This window comes from Mycteria americana, chromosome Z (genome assembly GCF_035582795.1).
Source record: "Mycteria americana isolate JAX WOST 10 ecotype Jacksonville Zoo and Gardens chromosome Z, USCA_MyAme_1.0, whole genome shotgun sequence".
In the NCBI taxonomy this organism is placed as follows: Eukaryota; Metazoa; Chordata; class Aves; order Ciconiiformes; family Ciconiidae; genus Mycteria; species Mycteria americana.
In genome coordinates, this window is record NC_134396.1 from 5,027,406 (window position 1) to 5,051,660 (window position 24,255).

A 24,255-nucleotide genomic window follows, 5' to 3' on the forward strand; every position below is an offset into this window, starting at 1 on the left:
ATAAAAGCAGCTGTTAATTGTAAACATCTGCTGTGTGCTTGAGTTCAGACTACTATCACAATGGCATGTTAACACACCCTTATGGACAATTTGTAGATATATTTTTTCAAATATTAGCGGTTAACCACCACTCCTCCACAGCAAAGAAAACCACCAATACTGCCCCAAGTCCAGATGGCCACAGACAAGAGATCAAAATATCAGCTGATACCTTGTTACAGCTTACTTTCACACTATGAAACAGCATTACAAAGAGCTGTAAGTCATGTAAACTTCCCCATTTTGGGGAGAAACATTAGAGGATCTGCAGGAAGGGTCAAAAGCCTTTCCCATGCCAGTATAACTAATTTTAAAAACAAAAGAGGTTTTAAGAGCCTTATCAAGCTATTTTCTGCTGGTTCTGTGTGATTAACAGGTTATCCATCTATGAGGAGAAAGGAGCTAGCAGTGAAGCAGTACAAATGGTACCTACCAGCCTGATCTAATAGCTTGCTGCTATGAGAGAAGTTCTCTCCAGGACACCCAACAGATTAAAAAAAGCCACAAAAAAAGAGCAACAAGTCACTGCTGTAACTCTCAGCCAGGCAGCTGTGCTCTTCCCTTATGTTAACTTTGGCATTTTTCAGACTGCTGAGCTAATTCAGCTCACTAACTCAGCTGAAGCAAAGTGCTGTCTGCCATTGCATCTGAAAGTAGTGGTAATGAACTGCTAGATTGTCTCTGTCATTTTAGGTCACTTTAGATAAAGTTATCTAAGAACACAAATCTAGTTCTGAGAAGACAATAGAGTTTAGAGAGATTTAAAACTCGGCTTGCAAATTCATGTTAGAGATGGAGTCTAAACTTCACTTACTTGCAAACACAATTGAGCCCATCAGCTAATGATACTTTAACTGTACTTAAGACCTAAAGGCTTTGGTGCTGCTTTACAAGCCACAGTTTATAGAGATTCATCTGATGTACATATGTATTTCTGCAAATAAGCCTTCAGTGATGTTACAGTCCTGCACAATCGACTGATGCTGTTAGGCCAAGGGCTTAAACCCATTCCACTACAGAAAACTACTTTTAGATCTAGTACTTGTTTCCTGAGGTGTGCAAGCTTAAAGATATAGCATATATGGAAAAAGAGAAGCAAGGTCCATACCAAGCAAAGTGTTGTGGACAGAATAGCTATTACTGACCCATCCAAGAAGGCTTTTTGCATTTGTGAAGTGCTGTCATCCTGTTCTTTAGGAAATGCAGACATTTTGAGAAGAGCAGCACCGTTATGGCAAGACCAACACCAAATCTGCAGAAAGACATTTACCAGGTGATAAAAATTGGTAAACTGTCCCATACAAAGCATTTGCTTAAGTGACTGAGTGATTACAAGAAATTTCTCTGTGCTGTGCTTTACTGAATTTTTGGTGTATTCAATGAACCCACCAGTAGAAGCAAGCTCCTACATCTGCACCAAAACTACATGCCTCAGTACAGTGTTATCACTTGCAAGTCTTAAGTTAAGCTTTATACAGGCACAGGGAAATACAAAATGTCAGATTATATTGGAACATTACTTTCTCAACTGTACTTATAGGTGAAAAAATTGATCAAAATGTCTATGGCCAAATTAGGTTGGAAGATATGCCACAGCAAGATGGCTCCTGTAAGTAACTCATATATTACCCCTCAGTTTCTCCACAGAGATATAAGCAGTGTTTTTCTTAAGGTTCAGCCTTGACATAAGTCACAGACACACTGTCATGCCTTTCCATGTGAGCTACACATAAAGGGTCATCTAGGCTTATGAAGATATCAAACAGGAACTCCACAAGTAAATCAGATTGCATAGTTACAGGTATTCCTTGTAGCAAGTCAGTCCTCAAAGCTTCTTACTTCCCTTTACACAAAATTTCTTGACTCACACCTACTGCTTGAAGCTCTGAAGTTGATCTTTAAACTTGCTTTGAAACTGGGAGTCGGAATCATTTTCATCAGGAATATTACACAAGTCAAATCAGGAAGTTAAGAGTTCTGCTACCAGTTTACAGTAGCCAAGAGGTACACCCCAGAAGGATGCAGAAACCTCACAATCATCAATAGTGGAAAAATTGACTATATTGCCCTTTCACTGCCATCTCAAACTGATTTAATACAGTCAAGCTATTCTGACAGTAGCTCCCCAAAAAGAATTTGGAAATAATTAGAGGAGTTATACAAGGCCTCTAAACAATGCAAGATGCAAATAAAAAATAAAATCACTTCTGTTTCTGTGTAACAGCTGCTGTAATTTGTCTGGTTGACTATCTGAGAAAAAGTGAACCAAATTATTTTGAACTTCACTGTCTGAAAGGACAAATTGGGCAGGACAGTACAGCACTGTCTTCTGCATGGACTGATTAATGTAAGAGCATGAAGCAAATATGGTTTTCCTTGGCAAACTCGATGGACATGCAGCAACTAAGGTAAGACCCCATAAGTGAGGTTACTTTGCTCCTTGTTTCTATCTGTCTTACTGGTTCTTAAACTCTGGTATGAGGTAGCAAGCCAAAGCCAGCTCACTACAGGGTGCAAAACAGTACATGTAACTTCATTTTTCTGTTGAGAATGGTAGAACTAGTTTTTCAGCTAGGCTACTTCGCTTTGTAAAAATGCTGCATCATCACAGCCATACTACTTACCAGTACCCAAGCTAGGCAACTGAAGGCATTCAACTATATCTGCACATTCATGGTCTTCACCTCAATATCCAAATAGCATTGAGCCCTACATCCTCCCCCAGCTAGATGCCAGTCAGTACTCAGTCTCATAATAAACAGGCTAGTGGACAGACAGACTAGCCGTATATGAAGACTACAGGAAATTATATATCTGATAAGTAAATGGGGGCTGTGAACCCCCAATTTGCTTTACAGCATTTAAGGGGAATACAGAATACTTTGAGCACCCTTCCTTCCAGCATCTGTTTCCCCTTCTACAGATGACTAGGTGTGTGAGCTGTTAAAAACAAGTTCTAAAAGTAATACGCAGTAACATCTGAAATGCTTGGAAATTATGGCTTTCCAATAAGATTTCTTATCCTCAGTCATGCATATATACTTACAGGAATGCCTCTGCCTTCATACTTCAAGATACTCTCTTCAGAAACGCATATGGGAACAACAAAATACAAAGGCAGCCTAAGATAAAAAAAAGTTTCTTGCACTTAAAAACTAAACAAAGAAAAATCTCCAAGCTCCTTTTAATGATGGTGAGTGTTCTAGCCCACATGCTGATTATATATTCGCTCTTACAGCTATAATAATCCTTCCTACTAGAGAATTATACTGTCCTCAACACCCTCCCTTTATTTTCAGCTCAATAAGGTATTTTCTTCCAATCTTGAGCTATTCATTATTTTCCCTGCAACATTCCCCTGCTTTTCCAAGGCTACAATTAAGTCCTACATTTAATTGTAACATCTAAGACTGATTGTTAAGACTGCCTTTGGTTCTCTCTCTCTTTGTTGTTTCAAAAGATACCCTTGTACTATTAGATAACTAGTTCTGTTTCCATACCTTGTAAGCAGTTCACATCACAATTCAAGGATGTCATTTAATATACCATTAATTTCCAGTATCAGCCAACACTATTTATGTTGCAGGCCCACAGAAGCAACAAAGATAAGTAGTTAACCTCAGCTTGGGTGTCTCAAGACAGAGTTGTAGAATAAATAGTTAAGACTTCTTTGAAAATTGGTGTTTGTTTCCAAGGTCTCTAAAACCTTTCAGGATTTGACTATTAAACAGTAGCACACAAAGCCTTGTATACATCCTAAAGGGTTCACTGATAGATACTACTTGGCTAAAGTGGCAGAAGTATACATGTCTAACGTTCCACTAAAGGTAATACTTCAAACCTTTTGCAATACTTTAAATCAGTTATACTTTAAACCTTTTGCAGTTATACTTTAAACCAGTTACTCTTTCCCCACCCAACCCCCCAGTCAAAACAAAAGAAAATCTCATGTGCATGTAACTTGAAATTTTACCAGAGTAAAGGTACAGGACTGAGAAAATGTCATCCTAACCAGTAAGTATGACAAAAGTGTAGGTACCAGACCTACATATTTTCTATTCTGTTCTAAGGTGGTATTCTCCACCCCTAGAGCTATTCAAAGCTTGACTGACCAAGGTCCTGAGTAGCCTGACCTAACGTTGAAGTTAACACTGCTTGAGCAGGGGTTTGTATGATTTGGGACCTCAGGAGGTCATCTAACTATCCCATAAATCAAAATGGAAACCAGATCCCAGAAAAATCCTAAACAACTGTGTAATGCTCAGCATCAAAGGTAACACTGATTTTTGCAAATCTTCATGAGATGTGTATCCAAAGTTCGCTATTAACCAGGGCAAGCTTACTTTTCAGAGACTCTGTAGCCTTCATTGGTAGTCACTGCTTTGTATTTCACATTCGCTTTGGTCCGCTCCAACTCAACACGCCAGTCCTCAAGAGTATCAAACATCACAGTTTGGTTTCTTCCATCTGTCAGACATCAATAACGTTAACTTTGCAGACTATCAGGAATTCTAACATGAAAGCATTCCTAAATCAAGTAGTTAGTTTTCATTAAGGTAAGCAAGCAAAACCTCTTGTGTACAGAAAGCCTTGAGTCAAAGATAAAACGCCTTTGTACAACACACTGCTTCTGTCTGATCTTTGACAAATCTGTCAAATACTGCTTTAACTAATAACTTCAGGAATAGTTTCTCTTACTGAAACTAATCAGTTCTTACAGAACTTCCATACAGTTGAGGTTGTCCTCACATCCATCGTAAAACCCAGGATGCTGTGCAGCAAATACCACTGTACACTAGTGCAGTGGACTGGCATCTAGACTTAAATGTAGAATTAACAATCATACCAAAAGTCTTTCCACAATTCAGACATTGTATTTCATTTAAAGTTCATTCTTTCATCATGGATAGGAGTTCTGCACTGAATAGAACATTTCAGGCACTTGATGAGAGCAGAAAATTTATTACAGCAGAAAATTGATTACAGCAATTCAGTCCTAATCATTTCAACTGAGAACTTTTCCTGTGTTTCTATTTAGCCACCTCAACAACAGTTACGACAGCAGGCTGATTTAGCCTCAGATCCTGTAAAAGAACTATATAATTTATGGAGTAAGGCAAATTGTTTTAGATACCTGTCATAATTAAGTAACCTGCAACATCAGCTAACACTGAAATACCAAACAGAGTTAGAACTTCCACAGAAGACAGAACAGCAAGTTGAAACTCTCCACTGTAAGAAGATAAGGTAGATGAAATATTTACAGCTCAAAACAGAACATTATTAATGAGCTCTAAGGGACAAGTTAAGATTTTAAGAGTATCAGACCATAAGAGGCATAAAACCCAATTTCTAAAGTGTACTTGGTTTGTCCTGTAACAACTTCATAAAGTACCTAGGCATTTATTATTGAAAATAGTTATTAAAATATGAAAGAATTCTGGCACAACACTTCAAAGTTGCTACAAAGACTGGGCTTCTCCCATATTTGCTTAGTCTCTACCTGGAAAGGCTTACAGACTTTCTGATGTTTGTAGTTCAAACTGAACACCAATTACAGATGAAACCTGCAGAAACTACTTGAGGCAGCAACGTGCCCTGGCAGCAAAGGCGGCCAACGTATTCTTGGACTGCATTAGAAAAACCATTGCCTACAGGTTGAATGATGTGATCACTGTTCTCAGCTCAGCACTGGTGAGGCCATGCCTGGAGTGCTGTGTACAGTGCTGGGCTCCCCAGTACAAAGACAGGCACGGGCCTGCTGGACCAAGTCCAGTGAAGGCCCATTAAGATCATTAAAGGGCTTGAAGCACCTGGTATGAGGAGAAACTGAAAGCTGGGATCATTCAGTCTGCAGAAGAGGAGGCTTAGCAGGGGTGCAGATGGGCAAGATGTGACATTTTTATAAGTGTCAAATTAATACCTTGGGTACATCAAAACTTCCCTCTGTGAAAGGAACAGGTGTTCCTGGTGCACTAAGAATCAGGTTCCAATTCAAAACAGCGCTATTACTTGAGGTAAAGCCTGAACTACGGAATGCTAGAAAGTGCACTGACAACTTTTTATCTTGAATTTTGCAGCTTACTATATTATTCAGCCAAGTTCGATCAAGTGGGAAGATTATGTAAGAAGTTAACTATAAGAGGAAGTCAGATGTCCACAGAATCTTGCTATGCAAACCTACGCTTTTTTTGCAGTTGCCTGGGAGAAGCAGATCGCTTGTAAATAAGAGCAAAAAGGGAAATACTTTGTCAGATGCCACTGAAAATGTAATAATTTAAGAATTAAGAGCAGGAAGTTTGGTTCACTGCAATAGCACAGAACACACATTGATAAAATAAGCAAAATATTTTCTTGACGAGAGCACTCTACTCAGAAGCACATGAAAAGCATTTGCATACATATTGATCATAGTAAGTGTTCAATCCAGTGATGCTACTCTTGCTTGGAAAATTTCTGTGCAACTACATTGAGGGACACAAACCAGTAGCAGACAATTTAGAGATTTTTAGCAACAAGTCGAACAATGCATAACAAGAGAAAAATGAATCTTCTGAGGCTATCTGCCAGCAGGGCAGAGTCATAAGCTGAGCACAAACCCAGCTACTAAGTGTCCCAGACTGCTTAAGGAACTAACAGTATGCAACAAATACAACTCAAAAATAGAAAAACATTTACCTGTGTTGTTTGGGGCAGCTGATGCATAAGAGAACAGAAACAAGCGTTTAAGCAGCTTAGGAGTCTGGCTATGATGAACTATACCACTGACGATCTAGGAAAGGACCAAAAATTAACACCCAAACACAGACTAAGACTGTCAGTCTAAAAAATGTGATTTTTTTTTTTTACCCCCCTCCCAGGTTTTAAACAAAACTGTTCAGTGGGTTCTATCCTCAACAGCTGAAAACTGACTTTTAGAAAGCCTCCTCCATTGTGCGCAAGACACTATACCTACTCAGCTTAATGAAAAGTATTATATCTGTTCACATTCCAGAATTACTCTTATTATTTAAATAAAGGTATTAGACTCCTAGTTTGGACTTCAGATTAGCCTGTCAAAAGAATCCAAGTTACCAGGAAAATAACTGCTTTCATATGAAAAAGGCTGAAGTCTAAAATGTAATAAAATTATATCACAAACAGAACAGCTTTACAAGTTTGCCTGAGCTGAAGCTAACTTCATGTAGTACTCAAGCTCCAGTTTTCTTCAAAGAGCCAGTACATCTGATCTTTTTAACTGCTATATGTAACAATGTTTAATGAGTAAAGTTAGATAGAAATCAAAGTCTTACTTTCTCAATTGGGAATGATCAGAAAACACTTCTTTTAAAGTTTAAAGGATATCTCAGGATGAATTTAATTCTTCCCTCATCCCCACAACTAAACACCCAACACTAAGCTTAAAAAAGAAAAACAAATTAAGTTACTACACTTACTCTTTTCACTTCCTCTTCTTTTGTGTATCTTAGACAGAAATGAAATACTCTAAGGTCTTTACAGTAGATAATTAGCTTCTCCGGGTATTTTCTCAGTTGTCCAGTTAGGAGTTTCTTTTTCTCATCATAAACTGCAAAATTAAAAAGTCTAAGTAAATATCAAAAAGAACTCTCCCATCAGTTGATAAAGCTATCCCTGCTTGACTTTTCAAAAAACTGATTCAAGCCCAAGTTTTAGCAAGTCAAAACAAGGATCCTGCAACAGACTGGCATGCTCTTGTGCTAATACACTTGACTTTTTTTTTAACCCCACTCAAACTACTTCCTGCAAGGTAGAAACCAAACTTGCAGCAAGCCAGCTGCTCAGTGATTATTTCTGTTCACATTCTGACTGCATAGTAAGTTCAAAGTTTTGAGATGCATAAAGAACATAATTTAGTAGTTTTGCCTGAGGGAAAGTCCCCAAACTACTGAGGTCATTTTAAGTTCCTAAAAAAAAAAATTACTTCTAACCATCATAAATCCCCTAGGAAAGCCCTTTGTTCAACCTCTGTTTGAGGATGTATCATTTCACAACTTCAAGTGCTGCCAGCTAGGCCATTGTATATGAAACAAAATAGTGTTTCATAACAAGATTCCACTAGTCTTCCCCTAGTCCACTCCTTCACAAATCCATACCACCATTCATAAATAGCCGGAATACTCCAACGTTAGTCCAAAGTCAGGCTTCTCAATAAAGCCTTCCCCACTACTTACAAATTGCCAGCCCCATTTTCATTTACCTTTTTTAGCAATACAGGCATACCTGTAAGCCCTGCTGCAAAACACTCATCGATTTACCTGTAAATTAAAACCTCATTTTCTACCTCCTTTGATATTTTGAACACATCATGAATCTCATAAAACAAAGTTACCTTACACAAACAAAAAGGTATTGTTTGGGAATTTGGTACCTGTACTGCTCTGCAGTGCTATTGCTCAAATGAAGTTAATAACTCCATATTTATAGAAATAGTTGATACACTGGAAGATCCTTGTGCACCAATCTTAATCAGAGACTTTTCACAGTACACTCTTCTTCGCTTTGAATCATGGCATTTCAAAGGAATTGTTTCATCTGTCCCAGCAAGATAATTAATCAAAACGTAGCTTTGACAAGCTTGAGGGATAAGACTGGATTCTGATAGATCTCTTATCTGTCATTTCATCATTAAATGTAACTGCAGCTGTTTTTTCCAGACTATTCAACCCTAGTTTCCAAAGGGACAACTCTATCAGTTTTCTAAAAAGGATGTACATGTAAAGACAAAGAGCACCAGCACTGTAAGACACTTAGAAGTGTGAGGCATGTTAAACGAAGAGGAGAAAGCTAACCTACCTCCATAGATTTGATCTACACATTGCAGGGTTATGTCATTTTCTCCTACGATCTTATTCTTAAACTGTGGCTCCTAGAACATAAAAAAAATTCTTATATATCTCACACTACTACGCAGTAGCACCTTCTCACAAGTAAAGGATATATTCAGTACTTATTTTAATATCAGCATTACTTCTTATTCTTATAAGCTGTGTAAGGCAGAACAGTGAAGAACAGTTATTAAAATACAGACAGATGCAGGCTACACAGGCATAGTTTATAAACTGCAGATCCAGTTCTATTTAAGTCTCAGCCATGCTTGAAATGTAGATAGTTTTTACTTTTCAAATAGCTTCAAAGCATGCATTTCTATTGAGAGCCACTTTTCAAACTAGAATCATTGCAGTAAACAGGAAATACAGTAATTTGATGTAATCCAAGCCCTTTTATGACAAGTTTCCTTGCTATGGGAACCTGGCAGGAAACAATGTCTCTTAAAAGAACAAGTATCCCAAGAATACTCCAAAATAACAGCCAGATTTATCACTGGGTAAAATGAAGACACATATAACCGAATTATCTTATCTACTCTTTTGCCAAACTTGAAGTGATTTGGGGCTCCCTCCACTTTCATCATTCCAAGAGTTCAGAGCTAAAAATTACATTTAAGCAATGCCACAATTAAACATTGTTATGTTAAATATTATTACCAGAAGGCTGATGTACACTACATCAGCAAATTACATTTTACATGAAGACAGCTGTGAACAGAATTAAGCTCAGTTAGGTCTGCCCTACTCTGAATCAGTTAGGTAATATTGAACTTTTTTTTTTAAGAGAAATATAGTTGACTTGACATGTCATAAACCCAAGACTTAAAGTTAGTGATGGAACAGAAATTAGCATAGTCACTACCAACTATAGCATAAATCTTATGTGATTTGTGGAAAGGGCTCTGCATCTTTGTCCCAATTAATTCCAGAAGGTCCAAAAATCCACATTTGGCTGCAGAATCCTTAGTTTAACATTTCAACTCCCTGAAATTTTACCCCAAGAAACTTCCGACTACAATCAATGTGTGTCAAATCATATTCTTCTCATTCTTCTTCACTGTCAAGATCACCTTGCACTGGAGAGCCATATACTAGGCTCTCCTTCACTTTTATCACCTAAATGGACCAGACTGTATCAGATGCTTAAGCACATCAGAAAAGGTGTGGCATTACCATTCCCCTTTGACAGCTGAATTTGAGCACCTAAACCAAACAAAACAAGATTCAACTCGTATCTAAGACTTGGGGACTTTTTAGCTTTTATAATGTTTGCTAATAGTACCAGGTTTTTAAATCTTTGCAGTCAACACCTGACTTCAAACAGAATAATTCAGAGCTTTACTGAGCCACACAAACAATTATCTAGAGCATTTCCACTGAATATCAGCTTACTCAGTCTTGTGTAGCCCTGAAATGGTTCTGAAGATAGATATAACCAAAAGTGAAGTCAGACAGATGTTATACAACATTAGAAGTACGTTTGACATTCACACTTTTGCAATTGCTACTATATAAGCAGTCAGAAATCAGGTTTAAACAAACTGTTGATTTAATTTCCAAAATAATTCATTATTTTAACTTAAGCTTCACAAAATAATGAACTCACAAGGTATAAAGTTATAAACTAAGTCTAATGTAAAAGTCCGCATACAGGCTTGCACCATTTTTACTCAAATAGTCATTAGAGCTTGAGGAAGGATCTGCATAGACCAAGCAGATGCAGACGGATTAAAATTAGTCCACAGCCATTAAAACTTTTTATAAATCTATATTCATTCTGTATCCTTATATAAGGGAAAGATACAATTATTTAGAGACAGTATGTCTTCAGAGCCTGTTTTGTCATAATTAGAAGACTTGTCTTCCTACATTATCACGTGAAGCAGAATCATCGTCAAGGAAAGCAATCTTGAAGTTTGTGCATACAAGTTTCCCATAGGTGCCACGACTTGACCCATCTTCTTGTATATACTTGTATACCGTGCTTGCCTCGCAAAGCAGCAGTTCACCTGTATAAAAGAAACACTGACTTGCAACATAACTGACATTTATAATTGAATTATTTCAGCTGTTATCTTAAACTCGGCATTAACTTTCTGACAGCTTCTCATAACTGTATGACTGAAGATCTTTCATCACTGTAACACAAAAAGACTAAGAGGCAACTCCTGGAATCAGTACACTGAGTGCCTTCCAGGTTATTAACATTACTCAAGATGGACTGAACACTGTTCAACTGCACACGTTCAGGAGTTCTGTAACCAGAATTACCTGTATCATGGCCTTCTCTAAGCAGTAGGAGAACAACATGAAGTTGCAAAGAGCAATCATATGAGTGTGTACTCGAAAAAACCAAAGCCCACTGAAGAGTAGTTAGTACAGTCAATAAAGCAAGTTGAAAACTATTCCAATTTTCCTTACTGCTAAACTTGTAAAATGCTGAAACATTTGAGTTGGTTATTACAAGTTCATCATAGTTTACTTTTCATAGCTTTGACTGGAGATGTTGCTTATTTTGCAGGTCCCAGGGCTATTTTAAAGTTCTCGAACACAAGTTTGCATAAATAGTGGTCAATGAAATTCTAATCATAAAATTAGCAGGAACTGAACTTCAAATTTAAGAAAGTAAAACCAGGTTTTAATAGGTATAATCAGCCAGGCTCTTGGTCTTTCCTATAAAGTGCAGAAAATCCAACAGAACAATACTAGTTTATTCTAAGCTTTTACGTGTATTTTATCTTAGTAAGATCATCTTTCCTGATCTTGGAAAAGATTTTTTAAAAAGAAAGAGTTGTAAATAAAAAAAAAATCTTAACAGTGAATGAGGCATCAAAAGGCCCAAGTAACTCATACTAGAAGCAAAGCAACTAGAAAGTTTCCACTAGTTCTTGGTCTTCAGTTCCCAAACAAAAAACCACTCAACTTCATCTTTCAAGAAACAGGGCAAACTGAAGTATAGACAGTTCTCCACATGCAGCTTAACTGAAGATACTGTACTCCATAAAATTTGAAATTTTTATAGATTTTTTCAACAACCCATGCAGGTACAGATACTTAAAACACTTCAACCTGTGTGGGTTGTTACACCAAACCCTCTATTTTACTACTTGGGACACTGATGTCACATGGGTGTTTGCTGCAGACACTGGAATATTTAAATATTGTTTACATAATTATTTTTTTTATTTAATTCTAATAATACAATATACAACAGTTACCTGGTAATAAGTGAGGATTTACTTCCTTTTCTATGGGTTCCTTTATGTGTATTTCCTAAAGACAGAAAGAGTAATTATTACTTCGCAAAGTTTGTACCTTCATGCAGTAAATAACAGCACCCTCCCTCATAAATTCCTCACATTCTAGCAAATAGGCAAATTAAAATTAAGGAAAAAAACTTCCTAAATTAAGGAGAATAAGTTTGCAATGTGCTCCTTCCACTAAAGGTCAGTAGTCTACTAGCTAAACAATTCAGTCAGTGGTTTGGCACCCACAATGTCACTTACATGCAGTTGTGAACACAAAAAAGGAAATGCATTATTTGTATAAGTAACAGACAGAAATAAAGCATTACCGATACTTTAAGTTCTCTCAGCACATGTAAATGGATAAGCATAAACTTAGTATTGCAACACCATCTCCTAGAGTTCATTCATAAGCTTTTCCATGTATGACTTAACATTTGTTTCTAATGTACCCTTCACAGTTTTTCAAGCTTCATCCTTCGCTATCTGTTTCTGATTTTCTTACATGTATTATTGCAATCAAAGTACAAAAGTTACTTAAACAGTACTACCAAGATTATAGGGAAAGGCATTTCAGAATCTCAAAGCCAAGAGGTAAAACCAGCCACAGGATATCCTTTAGTTTGGACCCAAATTGCACAAAACAAACCTCTTACATTCGCAGTATCACTTATTCTAGCCTTGAAGCACTGATAGTTGGGCTAAAATCTCCAGCTGAAAGACTATTAAGCTAGAGGACATGCTACGCCCTTCCTGCTCAGCCAGCTCAGAACTTCCTCCACCAAGTCCGAATCATTTAACAGGCACTGTTCTGGAAAACTATTAGTTAACTGGAACCCCTGCCTCGGGGCCACAGCAGTTAGAAGCTAATTTTAGTTTGTCACCAGCATCCAGAGTCAGATATTGCAAAAAAGGCAAGCAATCAAAAGGAGACATAAGTGATAACAGTTTTGCAGATTTAAAAACAGAGAAAGAAAAGCCCTCAAGTGCATAAAAATAATCCCCCTTTGCCATTCATATAAACACTTGCTCTCAACACTCAGAAAACCCAAAACAAAACAAAACTGTATAGCAGAACTAAAACCACCAGGAAACCCTCTCATGAGAACAGCAGAGATGTTCAAGACAGGTTGAAAAGAGGCAAAGGTTACAAAATGAAAGCAGTGGTGGTGTGAAGAAAGAAGTCTTTAACTACAGCTGGCAGCTAATGCAGAAAACAAAAGACAATTTGCTGCCTTTGACTTACAAGTTTGGATGTTGTACAAGTAAATTTTAATCAAAGTTGACACTTGTCAGGTAAGTAAGTTACTATGCAAACATGGCTCAAGCTGAACACTGCTGCATTCAGAGAAGAAATGCATACATGTTTTCCCAATGTTGCCTATTCACCACTGGTAGCTGTAAGCTAAACTTCGGGTTTCCTAGTGCCTTTATAGCTATGCCTTCTACTATCACTATTCATGTGCAACTAAATGCAACAGTTTGCTTAAACTATATGCCAACAATCACTACGGAACAGTGAAGCAATATACTAACTAGGTGTTTCCCCAGTAACTTTTACTTTGGGAGATATCATAAGGCATGTAATAACTACTTTTATGTATACACACCCACTTGAATGTTTGTACTTATTGCTATGAATACCAGCTTATGCTACTGTTGGCAGATAAGACCGGGGGGGGGGGGGGGGAGGAAGTATTTCACCCCAAAGAAGTTCTTTGAGCTTACACCCATTTGTTAAAACGCAGTGAAGCTTTTAACAGTATCATAGCGACAAATAATTTTGAACAAGTGGTTTGGGTTTTGGTTACAAGTTAAATTGATTATCTTCTGAAAGGAATTAGAATTTTAATTAAATAGCATCACAGCAGAATAGAGAGCTCAGTCAAACACCAAGATCAGCTTTTAAAATTCAGTTTCACTTCGTTGACAAAAACGAACAGACAGGCAGAATTCCTATAACATACAACAGCTTCCAAGAGCTGAGCCTCCAGAATAGTTCTACTTGAAAGTCAACATTTATATTCCCATAATAAAATCATAAATATTTTAAAGACAGTTTTCATACATATGCACTCGGGATAGCTAGAATCCAAGCCATGAACATTGCTGAAAAATCCATGCTGCTGCGTTCATTTTTCAAGGGAGGATATTAAAATACATTAAATTCTACTAATGTCACATTTTGTACTTTAAGAGAGAAGGCAAAGATGTTTATGAAGAAAAGTTGTTAACTCACCGTAAGTCACTGCCAAGTTGTGTAGGAACCCATAAGTTTAGCTAATATCTCCACTCTGTTTCAACTTAATTTTTCTAATGGATTACAGTTTTGGAGAAACACAGTCTTAGCACTAACTTAAGAGCCTACTGACACTAAAATGCATGCTCCTCAACACCCCTTTAATCAGTCATACAGTTCGTACTCACCCACCCACTCCTTTTATCCCTGGGTTTGTCTGACTACATGATGAGGTAATTTGGTTCATAAGATCAGCTGGAAAGTCTGTACTTGTGCCACATTTGGTTGTGTTGTTACTGCCTATTGTTAGCAGAACTGGCTCATCAACAGGTCAGATAAGCACAGAAACAAAAGAAAGGGAAGCAGCAGAAGCAAGTCTCTCCCTTTCCACAAGCTACTAAATCTACTCAGACCTCAGGAAACTTCACCCTCTGACCATTTGTTGAAGTTAAGCATGAAAGCACTTTCCGTATATGACTACTGAAAGCCACGCACACCTCTAGATAGATACTTCTTCATCTGTAGCTCCCCCATTCTGAATGCCCCATCTCGGCACTTCTTACTCAAGATACAACACAGGAAACCCTATTACCAGCAATAGCTAAAGGCAGATACCCATAGGACACCATGCAAATGAAGAAAATTAACTTTGGATTGCCTCAGAAATGGTAGAAACAAAGACCTTAACTTTGCTGAAGGTTTTAGAAACTTCTTACTCGGAGATGCTTCCCACCTGCGCACTTACCTTCTGCTACATTCCTTTTTCCAGGCTATCAGAGTAAACAGTGGTAGGCAATAAAGCAACACCCCAAAAGTATAACAGTACAGAGTACCATACCAAAACTGCAGGCTGACATGTCACACCATACTAATTCATAATGCATCATCCTTCTTGTTAGTCCAAATTGACTTCAGCTGATAGCACTATGAAACCATGAAGTGCTAGGGAAAGGAGACACCATGCTCCTTGCAGATTCTCTGCTTCAATAGGGGGGAGACAACACAGAGAAACCGTTTCTCTTAAGGAAAGGCTCATCTCTTCTTCTCCTCTTCTTGGTTTTTACCCAAGTATAGGGAACAACTGCACAGTTTGCAACACCCAAGGACTACATTCAGCTGTCCCCCAAAAATATATTTAAAGGGGCTAAAATATATTCCCCAAGTCTGTCTGGGGAGACATGTCTTCCCCAAGTGCTGAAGCATAAGAGCCACCACGTGTGAGGCAACATCGAGTTGAAGGAAGTAAGGTCAAGTAGTAGTTATGCTATATTAACAGGGTCCTAACAGGGCAGAAGAGGGATCCCAAATGATTCCTGCTCTTTGTCCAGAGCCTTACCACAATTGAGAGCAATTCCTCACCTCCCACTCCACAGGGAGGTAGACAACTGTGGACAGAAAATGAGTAAAAAGTGAAAAATATTCCTTCCATGCTAGAATCCAGATTGCTCTGATCTTGTCAGAGAATCTGGATTTTTTTAAAATCAGTATTGCAAAATATGTATACAGGCCTATTGATACTGGACATTGTTCATCACTCTCAGGAAAGAGACTGTGCATACAGTCTGCCGCTGCAAATTCTATGCTGTAAGCTCTGAACCTACCTTACTCCACAGTAAGGTTTCCATTTATCCATAGCTGGACATTTGTGCTAGAGGTAATTCCAACAATGGAAAACAAGATTTTTAATAAACATACTGGGAAAAACATTGTTTATTAGATTCAAGTAATGAAGGAACCAGTTATCACTTCCAGGGTTTCAAGAGGACTGGCTGAAACATACATTCTTTCAAGGCTGGCAGCAAATAGTAGTGCTGTGAGAACACAGGATATTTTAATGTTGTTATATAGTTTTCCACAAGCAATCTCTCCACAGGAAAGCTCTACATCATGGTCAGGCTTGCTGTGAATGTCCATTTTTTCTTATTGACTTATACTTCACTAAAAGACTAACAGCAGGCTGAGACAGGTTTCTTAACTATACATTTATCTTATTCAGCTGTGAAACTCAAACTGTATACCAAAATGTTTTCACATTAGTTGTGGTGCTCCAGCAAGTGAATACAATATTCCCGAGTAAAATAAATCAAACTTATGTCTAACAGTTCCACTGGAATATCATGCAAAAGAGGAAATACCTGTGCACATGCTTAGCATATACTTTGCATTCAGAAACAAACCAGAATACATAGTATTTTCTGAAATACTACTTCTTGGTCAAACAAGCCTAATCCCATGTTGTATGCCATACAGTCCAGAGGAGATACTTACTACACTTTAATTAAATAACAGTGCTGAAAATAATCTCTAAACGCCTGTTTTCCTTCCTTTCACAGCTCCATTATCCAATAGCCCATTAGATCATAGCACATGTTTTCCATGTCCATTTCATCTTTTATCCTTTCCTCTTTCCTTACATTGTCCTGTCCATCTCCTCTGACTTCAACACCCCGCTTCCCCCACGTCAGCCCAGAACCCAGCTGCCCACTTGTAACTCCTATTCCTTATGCCAATTTCATTACTTGAATTTAGAAGGAGCGCCATACTGTTTTAAAAGTGATCACTACAGAACACGCAATATTGTACCAAGACTTACAAACAAGAAGTATTTGTAGCAGTTATGAACTAACAGCAATGCACAACTTGAGAGACAAAGCACAAGAGGTGTGAAAGTTACCCTCACAACTCAGCAGCCTGAGCTGCACTCCGGATTTCAGGGACAAGCACGGTAAAGCAGAACAAACTCTTTTAAAGTTTAAGGGCTAATACAAGAACTAATTTGTATAAGCATTAACATGAAGGATTTAACTTTTAAGAATGCATACAAAAAAGTAACATTAACCTTCAAATCAAGTTTAATATCTACATTTTTATTCAAATTAAGACTTTTAAGGAAAATATGATCCAGCTTTTTAGCCTTGTAAATGCTTTCAGTTCTGAAATATTAGAGTTAGAAATCATGAAGTAACTCACTGGTTCTTGTTTCTATGTCTCCATAGACAAATATTCCTAGTCTATGATCAGACATGTCAAAACATTGACTTTATACCCTAGTATTCACCCCACTTCCTGCAGGGTAGCCAAGTCTGTCCTGAGGGGAAGTGTGTCATTAATATCAACATCCTACGGTCTAGCTCTCAACAGACCATTGATTGATCTGTGGTTCCATATAGCAGAGCATAACTAGGTTATATTTAGTCAGATGTCAAAAATGCTGCTTTTCCAGACATCCTGGGGTTTCACAGTGGAAACCACTTCTATTCCTTTAATAAACAGCATTTTCTGTTCACTCCTTACTTCTACATTGCCATATAGTAACATGAATAGAGTTCCTGTTTCTTTTCATATTCAAACAACAAACTCCAAAAGCAGTTTAAAGCTAACTTCATTTTTCTGAACATTACCTAGTATGTCCCTCAGGTATTTGAGAATGGACTAAAAAAGCTGGGGCTAGAACAAAAGTCAGCTCTGCCTGTTGCATTTTCTTATTGCAGGGCTCCCCTAACCTAGAAGCAGCAGCTTAAGGTCTCAAACAACTTTCCAGGCAAACAAGGACAAGCCCAAAGAATATGGAGGTTGCAAGCAAGGACGACTACAGCATAACACTACTATATTGCTCTGTATTACATAGTGGTTGCCAGAAAATCTTGTTGCAAGTCAGAAGTATAAACAGATTCAAGGCAAGGCTCCATAAGGTCACAGGCAAGTCCACCATTAACTCAAATGCTATCTAGATGCAACCTCAAGCTCATGAAGTTCCTGAACTGCTGTTTCTCCACCTTTTGACAGGGTCTACCAGAAGAAGCGTCACACTGAACATACCTGTCGCCTATACCTGTCCTCAAGCATCTGCTACTGAAAGAGACAGGATATTAGCCTTAGTATGACAGTTACACTATCTTGGTGAAAGGAAAGTTCCCAGTTTACCAAACTATTTTCCACAGAGGGATTGAAGTATTTCCACTGTTCTATCAGTCTAGCCCCAATTTTAACACTCAACTACATGAAAGTTAACATGCATAGGAAATTTGTGTTCAGAAAGTTATTTTTCTCAGGTATATACAGAATACAGTTCCATGAGAGATGCTCACTTCTGCTTATTTTAGGATATGTAATCAACATGCTTTTTCCAGGTCCCCAAATAGCCTCACAGGTTTCATCATGTATCTAAAGTTTTATTTTTAATCCTCAAAATCCACTAAAGTCTTCAGCTTCCTGTGTAACCATCCCATTAAGGCAGTCATACGCTGTCAAAAAGAGTAATAACCAACAGAGCAAAGAGTTAAACTTGCTTTACTTGCTACTGGCATCAAACCTCAGTTTCACTGAGCTTTTGAAGGTGTAAGAGAGCCACCAATGCTATGGAAGAAGTTGGGTCTATATTTCAAAGCTTCTGTGGCAAGAACCCATGAAATTATTAAATTTAAGTGCATAAAGGAGATGGTTAAAAGCAGCATGAATACATAAAGAGTGAATGACTGCATGCTCTAGTGCATCAGGATATTTCATTAAGAGCTTCATCTTCCAATATTAAATGCCTTTGTTATTCTTCCTGCAGCCATCAGGATCATATTTGAAGAGTTACATTACTGTAGTTATAATCAAGTTAAAGTACTCTCTATTATTTGGTATCTTACTGCCCTACATATATTGACTTGCATATTTTCCCACTGGCCATTTTTTCCAGCAAGCTTTAATAATCCAGCATGCTTGTTTAAATGGTGAAGCGTCTTTCAGTAAGTCCAACAGGTTCTTACCTTCACAAAATTCAGTTCCTTGAGCACACACTTTTTTTGTATATTTGTACAACGTACTTTCCTAAGGTGAAAGACTGACTCCACACAGAGATATATTTGCTGACTCCAGAAACATTTGTACCTATCATTTACTTCCATTTTCACTGGGAAATACAAGGAAGATAGAAAGCTCTTAAAGTAAACTGATGAAACGACAAGTCATCAGGGCTGAACAATGTATAAAACCAGAGTTGCTACCACAAAATAAGGACATAAGTTTTAAACAGCACAGCTGACTTAAGCCATAACTCTGCATTGTTATTTCAGATTCAGTGAAAAATAAAAAAACAGCAGATTCTCCAAGGTCCTGTCAGTGACAAACTCTGTACTAATTAACAAGATAGATAAAAATCTATTTCTTAAGAAGCTCTCAAGAGAACTGAACAATTAAGAACCACCAGTTTGACACAGATTACAAAGAACTATGGAGGGGGAAAAAACCCCAACCCTACAAATGGCTAGCTTTCATGAAGATTGGTCTTCCTAGAAAACAGTTGTTTACCAGGAATAAGACTGTAGGAATACTGAATAACAATACTGATCTAATATCGTCCACTAACAACATGACCTCAGTGAATTGAGTCTAAAGCCACTTCAAACTGCCAACAGAAGTTTCAATAAATAAGTGAAAGGACAACAGGAAGAACAGTATGAAAGATATGCACAGCCAAGAGTTCAACATCTAGCTGTGAAGGAAAGAGACCCTGGGCTTTACAGCGGCAGAACTGAAAACAAGAAGTTTGCAAAGAGAGAGCACACACTGGGAGCGAAGTGATGTTAAGGGACGCTAAGAAAAACAGGTTCAGAAAGTCCCTCCTTACAAGCTGAACAGTCACAATGACAGCCCCACATCTGATCACTGCTTACCAAAAACAATTCAAGTGAAGCACCAGAAAAATAATCAGCTTAAAATTGACCAGCCAACTACCTTTTTTTAAGCTTTCTCGAGAAGGAACAAGCAAAATGTTTCCCCTCCGTTCTCAGGGAACCACCTTCGAGGCACCGGACACGCAACCCCCGAAACAGCACACCTAGCAGCGCTTGTACCAGCCCTGCTCCGGCCGCATTCCCGCCCCACAGGCGCACCACGAAGCTCTTCACACAACTCCCCGCGGAAGACTCCCGCTGCGAAACCCGAGCGAGTTGCGAGGGGAACGGCAGCACGGGAGGAGCCCGCGCAGCTTCCCCCGCCGCCCGGCCCGGCCGCGCACGGCGGCTCCCGCGGCCCTGAGGAGACCCCCGGCCGGGCCCGCGCCGGGGCGCGGAGGGTTCCCCGCCACCCTGTGGGCCGGGGCTGCGGCAGCCCGACAGCTCCCCCCCCCCACACGCCCCGCAGCCCCCTCAGGAGCCGCCGCCGCCCCCTCTCACAGGGCGGCCGCGCCCGCCCCGCCGGCCCCGCACCTCCGGGCTGATGTAGGACACGAAGGAGGGCTTGGCCGCCTTGGCCCCACCGCCCAACATGGCTCCGGCCGCCTCCCGTCTGCCACTGGAGCCCGCGGCGGCACCGGCCGGCGGCGGCACCACTTCCCAAGGCTCCTCCTCAGGGGGGCCGCGGCAGGAGAAAGCCGCCGGCGGCGGCGGCGACGGCAGCAGCGCAGGCGGCGGTATCCGGACCACGCAATTGACCCCGCCCATGCCCGCCCCCAGCCCGATGCCCGCCCGCCCCGCCGCCGGCCATTTCTAGGGCACCGCCTGCCCGCCGCTCCCGTTCTCACTGGGCATAGCCGCTGTCAATCATAAGCGTGCCCTCCTCTTAGCGGCCGCGAGGGGGCGTGCCTGGAGGAGGCGGGGCGGTGGCCGCAGGAGGGGTAGGCTGGTGGGGTCGCCGCCCCGGCCGCCGGGGGGCGCTGTTCCCCGCGTGCCCGCCGGCGGGGGGGCGCGTCCCGCCCAGCCGGGCAGCCGCGGCCTGGGGCCGGCGCTGGCCCGGGGCGGGTTCCGCGGGGCTGGGAGCAGTGCCCCGCGGGATGGGGGGCTGTTGAAGCGGCTGTGCCTGTGCCTGTGCCTGTGCCCGTGCCCGTGCCTGTGCCCGCGCAGCTGATGAGCACCCGCTTTGCGGCGCTTCCTACCCGTGCAGGGCGGCAGCAGCACGTGAGCGGCGGGGGGGCTGGGGGGGTGGGCGGCAGCCGCATCGCCGGGTTTCTCCCAGGGGTATCCCCACCGCTTTGCACGCTGCCGGTGCGTGACCAGGGTGTTTCCTGCACGGCTCTTGCTTTGGCGTGTGATGCGTGGCTCGAGCTAACTGGGTTCCCACCGAATTTTTTCATTTCATTGTCTTTTTTTTCAGCACTGCGAAGACTGCCCGCTCTTGCCTGTTCTTTGGTCGAGTTGTCACTTTAAGTTGTCCATCGCGCTGTTTCTTACTCAGCTGCAAAATGCCCGTGTTGTATCCGTGCACGCTCGTAAGAAAACCCACTGTTAAGTAAAACCTAAACGAAGCATTGAGATGCTGAGTTTTACTTACGGCAGGAGGTGTGCAAGGAAGATGACATAAAACGGGCTCTCCATTAAAATAACCCTCTAAAAAATTTTAGAGGATTTTTAGCAATCCTCTAAAACCTGACTGCTGATAGACCCCAAGAAGTCCTCTGCCCAATGTCTATTAAAGTGTTACAGCCGCGGCCTCCCTGGAATGTTATCTTTGGACACTGTATAATCAGAGCTGTAAATAAACACCAGGTTTACCAGGTGTCTAGGTTACTTTTAAAAGCTTACCTTTTATGCGGATACAGAACAATGCACATACTTGTGAACTGCCTGTGGCAATGCAGCAGGACTACCCAGCAATTTAAATGACAAATAGTAACCCGGGCAACAATTTGCGTACAGAGTAGACTTTACGGAAATATGTTTACAAAAATAAAACGTACTTTGCAAACTTCAGTAGGCCATAGGACGTGAAAATCAATAGCTCCTTCAACTATTAATGATAAGCACTTTTAATATCACTCCCCCTCTTTTGTTGTAATACTTCAGTTTATTTACCTTGCTCCAAACCCAGACCTAGGAAAACTAAAGGAGAAAGAAAAGAAGTACATGGAGTCATAAGGCAGCATTCATAAAAATAAAACTGAGTGACTGTTTTAATTCAGAAATAAATTAATTTCCCTATTTTCAGTCTTAAGGAATGAGAAGTCTTTTGGATTTAATCACCTTCTGCCTGAAAAAAAGAAAACTCAGAGATTAGGTTTCATTAGTAATTTTACAACAAAGGCTATTCTGATGTGGGATCCCACGCAGAAGAGCTCTCATGTTTCACTCCACAGCTGCTTCCACATCATTCCTTTACATTGCATCTGACCTCAACTGCTTAGGTCAAAAGTACAGCCCACGAGATTACATTGGAGTAAATATAGGGTGAGGGGAAAATTTGGACGACACTTCCATGCTCTCTAGTGTATTAAAATACACAAAGAAAGAGAATAGCACTATTTAAAAAATAATCTTTTAAAGCATCTGAATTTACAGCGGCAACAGCAGGATTACCTCCAAGCATGCCCTGAAGTTTGCAGCAGACTAAGGCAAAAAGCAGCTACTTACTAGCATAGCACATATCAGAGAGGAAGGGGTGTTTTGACACCAGGCCAGAGTCTTAACTCTGATGGGAAGTGCAAAAGGAGCTTTAATTCCCACATCGCACATGGGAATTCGTTCTTCAACATCTCATCAAAAAAAGCCCTACATCCCAAAATCGGAATGTAACCGCTATTCTGCATCAGCAAAATGTCCTGTTCCTGGTAATGGACAGGCAGTGCTCCTTCCTGGGGTTTGCTCCCCAGGCTGCCAAATGTGCCAGGCTGAACCCATTGCAGAAGGGATTTGAAGCCCTTTTCCTGGAATTTGAGGGTCAGATTTGGATCCCCACTCATCAGTCAGTGTGTTCATCTTTTCTGGAAAGGACGAAACAAAGCTATCACACATGCAAGTTTACTGACCTTAGAAAAGTACATTTGCATCTGAAAAGGCCAGCTGCAACCCACAGACACTGTGCCCCAAGAGATTACAGAGCATGGAGGGCTTTGGTTATCTCCCCTTTCCCCAGAAAGACCTCTGTGCAGTCTTCTCCCTTTCTCTTTCAAAACCTTGAGTGCCTGTGAGGAGTACTCACAAAAGCCACCTTTGGCCCAGCCACCTAATTCTCAGTAGGTTCCCCCTGCAGACAGGGGACGGAAACCAAATAAATTCCTTGTTCATAAACAGCCTCAAGAGATTGCCTGGTGCTCAGGGCACCTCGGGAAATCAGGCTGAGGTTGGCCTTTCTGAGTGTCCTCTTTCCCTGCCTCATCTTTACGGTCCCCCTGTAGTCATCTGCTGCCTCTCATTTATGTATTTATATATTAATTTTTCTGTTATTTTCATGTGCCCCCTCCCTCCAGCATTTTTACTCTGTAGTGTTTTTCTGAATCACCCCCTTCCCATGAGGAAATAAGATGGTTTGGTGTTGTATCATTCGGGATTGTTCTTATCACCAATGAAGACTTTTAAAAAATCATTTCTGCAACAAATTGAAGTTCCTAGGATGCTGTATTAACAGGATCTGTCTTCCCACATTACTTCTAAATGGGAAGTCTTGTTCCATGCTGCCAATGACTTTCTGTCCATTAAAAAAAAAAAAAGCTTATAAAATCTTGTTATTTAATTTTGTTTCATTTTAGATGTGTGTCAACGACAGTCATGCAAATGTAGAAGAGTAACACTTTTTAAAAGTCAAGTTCTAGTTTGTCTGTGGCGGGTGAAAAACATATAGCATTTCACTGCCCCCATTTCATCCTGATATTTTGCATTCTTTCTAAAAATATAATCACCTTATCTACCTTTAAAGCTGTCTGCAGGAGGGAAACTCACAGACCAGCTCTGCTCTTCCCATGAATGGGGATTACTTTGTTTAAAAAACTTACATGCCATAAATTTGAGTAATTCTTTGGGCTGAATTCTCAGTTGTGCCTGGGCTCGGTGGGAACAGCTGATGGAGGGGAACGACAAAGGAGCTCTTTGCAGCTTTCCTATCAGTTTTCTTTCAGGGTTCCTCTTAACTAAAGTTATATCTCGTATTTTCCTTTGTGGCAGTCCTCCTCGTCAGGATTGCCTTGGCT

At 40.2% G+C, this 24,255-nt stretch overlaps 1 protein-coding gene across 1 annotated transcript in view; it reads right to left on the reverse strand.

Moving 5' to 3' along the window:
• MTMR12 (myotubularin related protein 12) overlaps positions 1 to 20,785 on the reverse strand; it is a 34,286-nt gene extending 13,501 nt beyond the window's left edge. The window contains exons 1-9 of the mRNA XM_075527289.1: positions 20,567 to 20,785; positions 12,107 to 12,161; positions 10,758 to 10,897; positions 8,854 to 8,926; positions 7,476 to 7,606; positions 6,718 to 6,811; positions 4,383 to 4,506; positions 3,086 to 3,161; positions 1,185 to 1,291 (exon numbers count right to left, since the gene is read on the reverse strand). Of these exons, the coding sequence (XP_075383404.1) occupies positions 1,185 to 1,291; positions 3,086 to 3,161; positions 4,383 to 4,506; positions 6,718 to 6,811; positions 7,476 to 7,606; positions 8,854 to 8,926; positions 10,758 to 10,897; positions 12,107 to 12,161; positions 20,567 to 20,626 (860 nt within the window). The 5' untranslated portion in view covers positions 20,627 to 20,785. The remainder of the gene's footprint in view (positions 1 to 1,184; positions 1,292 to 3,085; positions 3,162 to 4,382; positions 4,507 to 6,717; positions 6,812 to 7,475; positions 7,607 to 8,853; positions 8,927 to 10,757; positions 10,898 to 12,106; positions 12,162 to 20,566) is intronic.
• Between the last annotated feature and the right edge of the window lie 3,470 nt (positions 20,786 to 24,255).